Below are 10,706 nucleotides of genomic sequence, written 5' to 3'. Positions count from 1 at the left end.
TTTTGCAAAAAGAGGGTTGTTAATCCCACTGGTCTGGAAACAATCCAATTTAGATAACCACCTAAATCAATCTTACAGATCCATCTCAGTACACTACTCTCTCCTGTTCCTCAGGCTAAAATACTGCATGGTATTTCTGGGCGCCGTAATACATGACTAACTGAGCCCTCCTTATTTCAGCATTAGGTGAAGCAATCTGTGTGTGCGTACTCACTGCCATTCCTGCAAGGGGGTTATGAACCTTAACGATTGCTAAAGGACTCAGAGATGCACAGTCTAGTGGACGAGAAATTTATTAGGGACTTCAGCATGGTTCAGTTTCCATGAAACTCTTGCTACATTAGAGTCAGAAAATAGAGCTTCCCAAAATTAGAGTGCTAACAGATACACCACAAACGCAGAAGGGTGGAATGCTTACGCCTTTGCCACTGAATAAGCCTACCCAACAATATTCAGAGAGAGGCAGGGACAAGACTAAGATAGCTCAGTATTACTTGGATAATGGCCACTGAACACAGAGATGGTTAGCAAGCGAAGCTGTAGGCATCCAGACCTATCAATTTCCAAAACATAACGATAGGGCTCAATGATAGGCATTAAAGGAAACATACAGGTTTGTCCAAAGTATAGTTCCTGGCTTGCACCCGGCATGACTCATTAACACGTCTCTTTTCAAAACTTCTTTGAAACTGGCATCACTGGGGCCCCAAAACTCCTTGGGGAGAAAACACTCAATATGGAAATCTACAGGGTTGGCTCATGGATGAGAGAGCAAACAAAACCACATAACAGAAGCATAAACTATTCTCTTTAGTAAGGAGCTGGTCTCCAACATGGTCAGTACTTACCTGTTGGGGAATAAAGCAGTAATAAAATCTTGAGGGCGCACGCAGTAGTAAAATAGCATGGGATTTTTACTACAGTAAAAATGCAAAGGGACAAGCACTTCCATCACCAGAAGGACTGAGCTTCAGGAGACACAGTATCTTAACTAGAGGAGCACACCTGCGTAGGCATAAAAGAATGTTTGGATCAGGGTGCATCTCTGTAACCAACAGCAAAGGCTGGTGTTTTGAATTGCTTTCTCCAACCACAACTATCTGCCAAGGCTACTATGTTGTTATCTTGCAGTTAGATGAAAAGGAGAGTTCATTATCAAAGAAGTGGTCAATTATGGTTACTTACAGCACTTATCTCTCATGATCATTTGACATTACTAAACAGATACCATCACTCTACTCCCATGAAAATTTAAGAATAGATTCCCTGGGGAAAAGATCTGGCCAATCTGCAGATGATTTCAGAGATGTTCTCACCTGCCTATTTCCAAAGCAGAGCATTCAAGTTTCCTTAACTAAGAAAGCCTACTAGATTTGGATTTTCCTGGTCTTCCTTAGATTTACCTCCATAGTCTATCTGACCGCAATGTTACCAGATGTAGCTTCTTTTTTGGGGGGGGAGTAGTTTCATTCTGAAGTGTGTTTCTGTAATGAGTATACAGAAGAAGAGCCAGTGACATTTTTTTCTATGAAAACATAAGACTTGATCCACCGAAGCCAAGAGAGCACAACCTCAGCAGGACTGTCTCATGCTCACTCACTCTTGTTGCTGTCATGCTGGGAGCAAAGCTGGCAAGCTAAAAAGGCATCAGTGAAGTTTAGCTTTCAGTATGCAGCAAGGAGAATGTGTGAACATTTTCCAGTTATTGATGTAGCGCAATTTGCTGAAACAATATGTGGTTACTGAAATGAAGCCCGAACTAAACCACTAACTGCATTTATCACACTTCAAGATTCTTGTTCTTATAACAAGTAATTCTTCATAGAAGTTCTGCAGAGCCAGAAAATACGAATTCCATTTCAGGTACAAGTTTGAAACCTTCACATTTAAGTTCATTGTAGTATGATAAAAAAGTGAAAACATTAAAAAAATTGGGAAAACCTTCCACATTAGAGCAGCTCTTAGCCCAGTAACTGGGGTGCTTTGTCAGGGGTCTCCCACTTCACAAGAGACTACCCCTAAATTCAGGCTACTGGTCTTTTTTGGGTGGATCATATTCTCTCCTTATTTTGGACCAGAAAACTGCATTTTAGAAAATGTTCCTGGCAAGGGTTTAATGTGACTCTAAAATTGCATTTTCTGTTTTAATAAAGGCCAAGACTTCCCTACTAGCTACAGGCCTATTGCTTCTTTCTTCCATCTGCAGCAAGCTGTAGAAATGACCAAAATAAATAGCTACAGAAAGCAATAAGCAAAGAATGGTAGCTCAAAGGAAAAGTTAGACTGCGTATTGAGAATAGTTTCTTAATCTCAAGAGTAGCTTGGGTGCTGAAAGAGACTCGTGCAAGGAGACAATCAGTTTACTGTGCCCAAGACAATATTGGCGACGACGGGGCTGATCAGAGAGGCGCCCTGCCCACTGCCCACGGGCACTCCTGCCAGCTTTGCCAGCAGTGCGGTGCTGGGCCTTGGTGGCACCAGTGCACACGGAGAAGGAAAAGGCTTGATTGATGATAAGCAGGACTAGCCATCCCCAGTCACTGGTGAATGCAAACACTCAAGTTCTGCTGTCCTACTTTTAACTTGCAGACTGTACTATTGGGGGGCGGAAGCCCCCTAACCAGGGACCTGAGCTTCAGAGATGGCTTTAAAATGTACTATTTGCTGATAAGAGCTCATTGCAAATAAGCATGGTCAGCATGCCCACACTCTCCTCCATAAATATTTCAACTGTTCATGCAACAGTAAGGAGGGGGGAAAAAAAAGTAGCAGCAGCACAGAAAACCAGCAGACTTTACACCTTGTCCCCTTTCCTCCCACTCCTTTTATCAGCGGACAGAAAGGGTGAGGGCAAGGGCAGCCCCTGCCCAAATGATATCGTTGATCCCAACCTGATCACTCTTGTGGAAGGCAGTACAAGGAAGAACAAAAACGAGCCACCATCTGTGGTGTCTTCCTGGTGGCAGTACAACTAACATGCTGCGAGCGAGCTAACAGGCATGTCAGAGAGAAGATATGCATGATACTTTTGCAGACAAGTTTTGGTATCATTCTACATTTATCTTTGATAATCTATATAAAACAAATATTGGTATCTGAAGCAGCAAGCTGCTTTTTCACGAAGAAACGTTAATAACGCTCCCTGGCAGTTGCTGCACAGCACGCTTGTGCGGCTGTTGTTGCATCTTCGGAGTGACACAAATGAACTCCCTAAGCTGCAATTCACTGCCAGCAACATGATACCTGAAATTACTTCAGAGCTCTTTGAATTTCCCTGTATTCTGAGATCTAAGAACCATCCTGAATTCATGCAGTGAGTGTAGCTACTAGCAAAAGCTTGCATGCACTGAGAAAGTCCACAACATCCCCTTGGCTCATTGATTTGTGAGACAAAGTAGAACTGATAACACTGAAGAAAAGTCACTTCTGTGGTGGAAATGGTAACAAGGAAGCAAAGTCACTTGATATGCAAGTTTTAGGTTTCCTTTCAGCAGACAGACCCAATAGATTAATCGTTAGATTATCAAATATCTGACAGATCAGAACCAAGCTGCAGAGTGTGCTTACACCACCTACACAGCAGTCGCTCTAAATTAAAAAATAAAGTTACAGCCTTCTCTGTTGTAAGGCTTCCAAAGGGGGATGTCACGCACATTATTTATTACCATCTACCCAGACGTGCAGATGAATACCCCATGAGATGCGAGCTTCCATCTGAAACCTATTGCTGGCATCTGAATTCTCTAGTTTAACTGTTTAATTACCAATTGCCTCTGCAAAAAGAAACCACAGGAGAAATGAAACTAGAAAGAAATTCCAGTAAAGGGCAGGGACGGAAGAGAACGCATGGGAGAGGAGCACGAGGAAGGAGGCTGGAGAGAGAGGGGGAACCGCAGGTGGCGAAGGGGGCCTGGCCGCAGAGGCCGCTGCCGTCCCTGGGCTCTCGAGCCCCCGCCGCCTCAGAGGCCTCCCCGCGGGCGCCGTGCCTCCTAGGCGCAGTCCTCGGCGCCCGTTCCACGGGGCTCCAGCCGCGCTGCCCTGCTGCGGCCTCAGGCCTCGCCTGCGATCCCAGAGCCAGCGAAGCACGGCTTCCCTGGAAGGGAAAGGCATCATCTAGGGAAATTAGTACCTACGTGCTCAGGGCAGACTTCCACTGTTCAAGTTTTTCTGGAAAACTTCATTCTAGTCGGTCTAGTTTTCTGGGGAGTTTTGCCCACAGCGAGGGCTTGTATCAGGATGTGTTGAATAATGAGCAACTGCTCCCTCAACCTCAGCTTCTGCCGTGTTGCAACGTGGACGAGGTGTGACCACGTTTGGACGGTGCTAGCATTTCTACGTCGCATAACCCCCCTTTTGTTGGGGCCGGGACAAGCTGCCACTCTGCCAAGTATCGCTTCAGACGTTCGATTCCTCATTCACGTTACACTGGTGAGGGCACGTAACACGCAAATGCTCCTCACCTTTCTCAGATACCTTTGAGCTTATATTATGATATCGAAATACAGTACTTCCCGCAAACATCCGTTCCTCAGTTGGACTTAGCTAGCTGTTCAACAAATTGGGCTTAATAGAGCTCTACAGAAAAAGTCACAAATCGGTAAGTATCCCATTAGGTCTCACGGACGTGGTAAGGAATATTGCCCTGGCCTCTGGAACCAGAGGTCTGTCTCCATCTGCTAGCTCTGCCCTGACAGAAAATAAAGACCTGGATCCAACGATGATGCTGGTGTAGCTCCATCTAAAATTTCTTTTGTTCTTTAGTAACCTGCACATGAGAACTGCTCAGTGCCAGGACTCTTCAGTCTCTCTGTGACGCTGCGCTGCTTTAGCACCTGGTCCTTTCCCAAAAGGGATCTTCAAGTCAGTTCAAATTTAAACTCTTTATACTGTTCTTTTGCCCCTTAGACTGGGACTGGCAAAAAATCTGCACGCGGCATTTCTGTGCCACTTAAGTTTACCATAAAAAAGAGGAGAAGGGTGGCCACTCTGCTCGTTCACAAGGATTGCTCACCGCAACAAGCAAGCTCTGGAAATGCCTCTTCACAGTGGGCTCACCCTTAACAGAAACAAAATGCCATAAAAAAAAAAAAAAAAAAAAAAAAAGGCGTAAAGTTATTTGCACAAGGGTATCAGAGCAGTAGCTTTGTGAAAGGAGAGCTTGTATGAGCTTCTGTAAGCTAAAGAAAAACCTGTCCTGTCCCCCCCCCCCTTTGCCTCCCCATTTGATGCTGGAGGCATCACTTCTTGATGAAAGAATGCTGCAGATCTAGAAAAAAGCAAAAGCTAGAATTAACATTCCTCTCTACTCCATTTTCTGTCTGACACCAAAATAAATGCATTCGTCTGACCTGTAGTATATTTATATACCCAAATCTTGTGGCTTGTTCTATCTGTCCATGACTTCATCAGCAAACGGTGTTTAAGGTTTGCCTGATACTAAATAGCCAGGCAGAAGGCATTAGTCTAGAGATGGATTAACAACTTCCATTGTCAAACTTAAGTGGTCAATAAATACAAGGGAATGCAAGTGCTTTAATCATACAACATTTCATGCGAATCTCGTAACAGCAAAACACACAAGTGTGGGCTTCTTACATCGAGATTTCAGTACTGTTTTGATTTCTCCCTTGCCCCACTCTTTCCATTCTGTTAGGCTTTGTCCTGCCCCAGTGCCTAGTACCGCCAGCTGCTGAGGTGCCTGCGTCTTCTTTAGGAGCTGCCACCACTCAGCACAAGTGGGCCATGCCATCAAGCAGGAAATCTAAACAAAGTATGTTGACAGAAAGGCTCTGCCTTTTTAAAATGGAAATAAAGATCAAATATAATGCAGAAAATCTCTATCACTGCCATTAAAGTTACCAGATGCATAACTGTGAGAGCCCCATGGTACTACCTGCCAACTCAGTGTCAGTACTAGAAGGAAGTATCATCAACTCACCTCCAGTCCAGTGAACAACTTCTTTGTCTCCAAAACCATATTGTTGCTGTCTTCCAGCATAGTTCTTGCTGAATTTGTCCCAAGACAGTTCCCCACTGTCCCTACATGGCCTAACACCTGTAATGTGGATGGAACCAAGCGCCTTCTAGCTGTTATTGACAAGATGTTTTTTTTATTCTGCAAATTAGAAGACAGCATCGATTTTCCTGTCCTCTGATCTGAGTTACCAGGGAATTAAGCTGTTCTGAGTTAGAACCACCTCAACCCCAGAAACCTATGCTAGGTTTTATTTAAGCAGGACTATGTCCTTCTGGAAGCAATCTTAAGCCTTTGCTAAGAAGTTAAGAAGTCACATCAACCTTTCAGAGCTCTTCATTTTCTTTGTTTCCTCTGTTATTCTGATCAGGATTGAACGGGATTAAAAGAAGCAGCACACTTTAGTCCGGCTTCAGACTGCATTCAGCTTAAGTTTTAAGCTTCCATTCACTCTACCAGTATCTTTCCAAAATGCTCCTGATAGCAAAGCACTGAATGATCCTTAGCAATCGATCACATGGAAAAATTGTTGGATTCTCTGCATTTTATCCAAAAGTATTCACAAGAATCAAAATAGATAAAATTTAAACTAGGTTTAATGTTTTTTGAGTTGCAATTGCAATGCAGCCCCAAAAGTTTGTATTTAAAATAGATAAAGCAATGCCCTCTAGTGTTCTGCAGAGAAACCTGAAACAAAGCTGCCCAAAGCCTGATAAAAATCAAAAGCTTAGGACTGCTGTAGCATCAGACAAAACTGTCACAGCCAAACTTTGAAAACTCATTGCTGACATGCAGCCCACTTAATATGTTCTGCACACAGATGTGGCCTCCAGAGCTATCTGGCATCCTTTTCTTTCTCCCATTGCTGGTGCTTGCAGCTGAATTCCATGTCAAAAGATGTAACTGTTTTCCGGGCATACACTGATGGCATGAGAGAACAAGACGGGACTTTCAAAAACAGGCAAAAGCAATTTCCCTCCCCAGAGTTCACAAAATAAATGAAATTCACCTCTTCTGTCATCACACCTAAATACCATCTGTTGATAGGATTTTACTGCCATCCCAATTGTGGCATGTGAGAAGTCCCATAAACCTCCATCCTGCACCTTCCCCAAGTGCACACAGCACTCAGTACTCCGTGTTACTGACCACTAGACCAACAGGATGTGTTTGATTTGAAGAGCTCTCTCACAAAGCAATGCTCCAACGATGAATGGGTTTCCTTATAGCATGTAGCATTCCCAAGGTATTGACAGATTGCATATAGAGCTATTCAAACTCTAAGATTTAAATAAAAGCACAGCGAGCATTCTTTGTTCCAAAAATTACAGAATTATCAAAATGTTTATTTACACCTTGTACACATTCCAAAACTCAACTTTGCAATGCACAAAGGAGCAGAAGGATTCTTATAACCAGAGGTCAGAAGAGGATATGGCAAAACCCTTAATGAAGGCTGTTCTAAAATCTGAGCAGCCAGGAGTCATTAAATCTCTCTATTCATTGGTCTTGAAAGACTACTGCTGAGGTTATCATCCAGACAAAGCAAAAACTTGAGTGCCTTCAATAGAACTTTTAATCACATCAAGTACTTTTAAAATAATTAAGAAAATCAATGTTGACCACTCTGCGCTTTTGTTACTTTTGTGCTTTTGCGATATTGATCTGCAACTGCGAGATATTGCAGATCAAAAGCTGCAATAGGAAAAACGAGATTAGAATGAAACACCAGTTCTGCCTATGTCCTGTTTGAAACACAGAGGAAAAGAGGTGGAACAGGCTGCAGAGAAACCAGAAACACTGTCTTCTGGCAACCCAAAGGGGGCTGGAACACTTAGAGAACTGCTCGTGCAAAGACAGCAAGTACAACCATGGGAGTTGCTAGCTTAAATTTGTTCACTGGAGCAAGGCTGACACAGGAACGGACTCTTCAGAGGGAGGCTGGCTTGGCCTGTGCAGTAGATAAAGACAGGAGCTTAGCTTAAATCTTCAGGCTAAGCATCACCCTGTACCTTCCAAGACAGTTTATTCACAAGAACAGAACAAATCAACTTTAGCAAGTTCTGTTCAAAAAAATAACTCTCCTACCCCCCAAAAAAGCCTGCCAGATATTCCCCTTAATTTTGGGAAAACTATTGGATATAAGTGAAACATTGGCCTCAGTGGGACTGCACTTAGCAGTATATTGAGCTTGAGCTGGCACTCATGATGAACTTTTCAGGGCAATACACTTGCAGCCCTTGTGGTTGAGGCTGCAATACAGAATTAGGATGTAGAAGTGGGGTCAAATTAGCAATTTTTAAATATAAGTTTAAACTTAGGAACTTCCACTTTAAAATTTAAATTATGTTCCTCTCTTTTGAAAAGACAATCAATGCACACTCTAGTTAAACAAGCAGATACTTGGGTTTTTTCCCTCCTAATGCGGCGTTGTTATTGCCAAGCATCCTGCAAAGAAATTATTTTTTAATCTTGTTACAGACGTAACTAAATTACAAGAGAAAAGCAAGCAGGTTTGAGACTGTCCAAAAGACAGCCAAGGGAGAATGCACCATTGTATCTACCACTGCATTGCAAACTACTATTTCTATTGCATCCTTAGAGATCTGATGTAGTACATCTGTGTGACTGATGGCATACACATAACACTGCCCTACAGAAACTACCTGTTAAAAAAAAAAAAAAAAAAAAAAGTCACTCATAGGATCAGCTTCTCTTGTGTTGTCATTCTGTTTGTGAGGGGACCATTCAAGCAAAGCTCAGGACATAAAAAAGCAAGGGAAAGACCTACATTTAGAAAACAGATGAAGACTGACATCTTCTAGAGAACCAACAACTTCCAGCTTTAACGAACCAAACAGCTTTTTCACGTCTTTCATTTTATTCAGTCCAATGCCTTCCAGGCACATATTTCTCACCTCCTCCAGGAAGAAGCAAAAGAACCTGAAGGAGAATGGAAGAATGTGTCCCAGCTTTAAGAATGGGGAGACAACACACATCTTGTCATATCTTGAGAAGACTTGTATTGCTCTGCAAGGCTGGTAGCATTCTATTAGGTCTTCATTTACACAGATGCCAAGAGCATCCAAGCAAAACACTGTTACCTGACGAAGCGTATTTTTTTCATCACTGAAGCATGAACTGAGCTTTTCCATTCTTCCCCTTGGCCCTGCTTTTATACAAGTGCTTTGCTATGAGACTAGCACTGATGCCTTCTCCTTATTTTCTTTCTGCGTCACCATCTGCAGGTACTTCAGTCGCATAGGAGGGAGTTGCTCATAAAGATCAAACCCCAAAGGGCTCTCTGCATTCAGCATTTTGTAGTAGAGAAGGTGCTTCTTCAAGGTCTGAAGAAAGAAACAGCAGCCATAAGACATGTCTGAAAGGTGGGTATCTAATGTTTTCTCTCCATCTCCCACACAACATTACAAAACACCAAATACTACAGCTCCATCGTGCCTAGCATGTTTAATTGCATCATCCTCAGTAGAACTGTAAAAGGTGAGTTTTTTTCAAGAAAAAAAAAAAGTCACTTTTTTTGCATGAGATTTCCCCTTTTGAATACAACTCTGGTCTCTCAACAGCTCCTCATACTGACTTCTTGTCAGAAGTCCAAATTGGGTTCTGACTGGGATCTAGAAACGTACTGCAGACACTAGACATCAAGAGCCAAGTGACTCAGCACTTTTACATAGACTTTGATAATCTCCAAGTCATGATAAGGCAGGACACAAAAGAGGAGAAACTTAAAATCTGTTTTGTTCTTTTGCAAGAGAGCATCCAATTATGAGAGAAAGGAGATCCTTGCTGGCCTCCTGTTCATAGTTGCAACAGAATCACCTTTAGGATCTCTTACTATCCACATAGTGCTCAGGCAAGAGGCACAGATACAGAGAACAAGAGATTCATTTCAGTGTCATCAGGCTCTAAATACTGAGTTAAATTACAACAAGAACTAGACAATGGTAGTTTTAGCCATTACAGGTCGAAATCCTGCCACTAATCTCCTCTCACTCTCAAGTTAGCAATGTAGATAAAAGCAAATTTCAAAAGCCAAAGCTAAATCTTTAACAGTACCATGCTTGTAGAACTAAAGTCTCAGTGGCACAAATTGGTCTTTGCAGAGCCTACCTCATCTACCAAGAGCCACGTCTTCCGCAGCATGCTTTTCCGAGCAGTGTCAACCTCCTAGGAACAAAACACACACATTGGTTAACGTAGCACAACGCTAGCTTTGCCTGTGAGCCACGCAGCACTCTAGGATGATGCTCTGCTCATTATGACGATACTCCAAATAACAGCTTGTTCCACCATAAGAGGCTGAGATGGCTATCACTTAGATCCTCCACCTCTCTCCTCTCTTCCCGGACTAGCAGCCTTATGAGGCACTGAAGTCAGTAGAGTTGTTCTTACATTGCCATCACTGAAACTCACCTCACATCTCAACTATCACATAGAACTGTGTATCAAACAAGAGTGAAGTGTTAGTGCAAGGAAGCAGTGCTGTGGCCCAAAGCCATGGGAAGGCTCCTGCTTGGTTAACTCCTGCAGGGAGTAAGTCATGTGAGCAAGAAGGTGATAGAAGACAGCACCCCACACCTTAGCCTGTGCTTGAGACACTCAAGTCTGTCATGAGATTCCTCGTTCTTTGTGCCTCATTCTTCCCTTTTGTACAATAGCTCAAAAGGTTGCTGACCCTGAAAGGTTATGGAGGATCAGCTCTCATTAATGT

General features: G+C 42.9%; 1 protein-coding gene across 4 annotated transcripts in view; it reads right to left on the bottom strand.

Annotated features, from left to right (window-relative positions):
• Nucleotides 1–7,299: 7,299 nt before the first annotated feature.
• RPAP1 (RNA polymerase II associated protein 1) overlaps nt 7,300–10,706 on the bottom strand; it is a 43,914-nt gene continuing 40,507 nt past the window's right edge. For 2 of the 4 annotated variants that reach the window (XM_062577613.1, XM_062577614.1), the window contains exons 24-25: nt 10,106–10,162; nt 7,300–9,321 (exon numbers count right to left, since the gene is read on the bottom strand). In XM_062577613.1, the coding sequence (XP_062433597.1) occupies nt 9,166–9,321; nt 10,106–10,162 (213 nt within the window). In that variant the 3' untranslated portion in view covers nt 7,300–9,165. The remainder of the gene's footprint in view (nt 9,322–10,105; nt 10,163–10,706) is intronic. The other 2 variants (XR_009958614.1, XM_062577615.1) reach the window with 2 other exon arrangements.

Source organism: Rhea pennata, chromosome 5, assembly GCF_028389875.1.
Source record: "Rhea pennata isolate bPtePen1 chromosome 5, bPtePen1.pri, whole genome shotgun sequence".
Classification (NCBI taxonomy): domain Eukaryota; kingdom Metazoa; phylum Chordata; class Aves; order Rheiformes; family Rheidae; genus Rhea; species Rhea pennata.
This window is presented reverse-complemented; position numbering and strand designations above follow the sequence as displayed.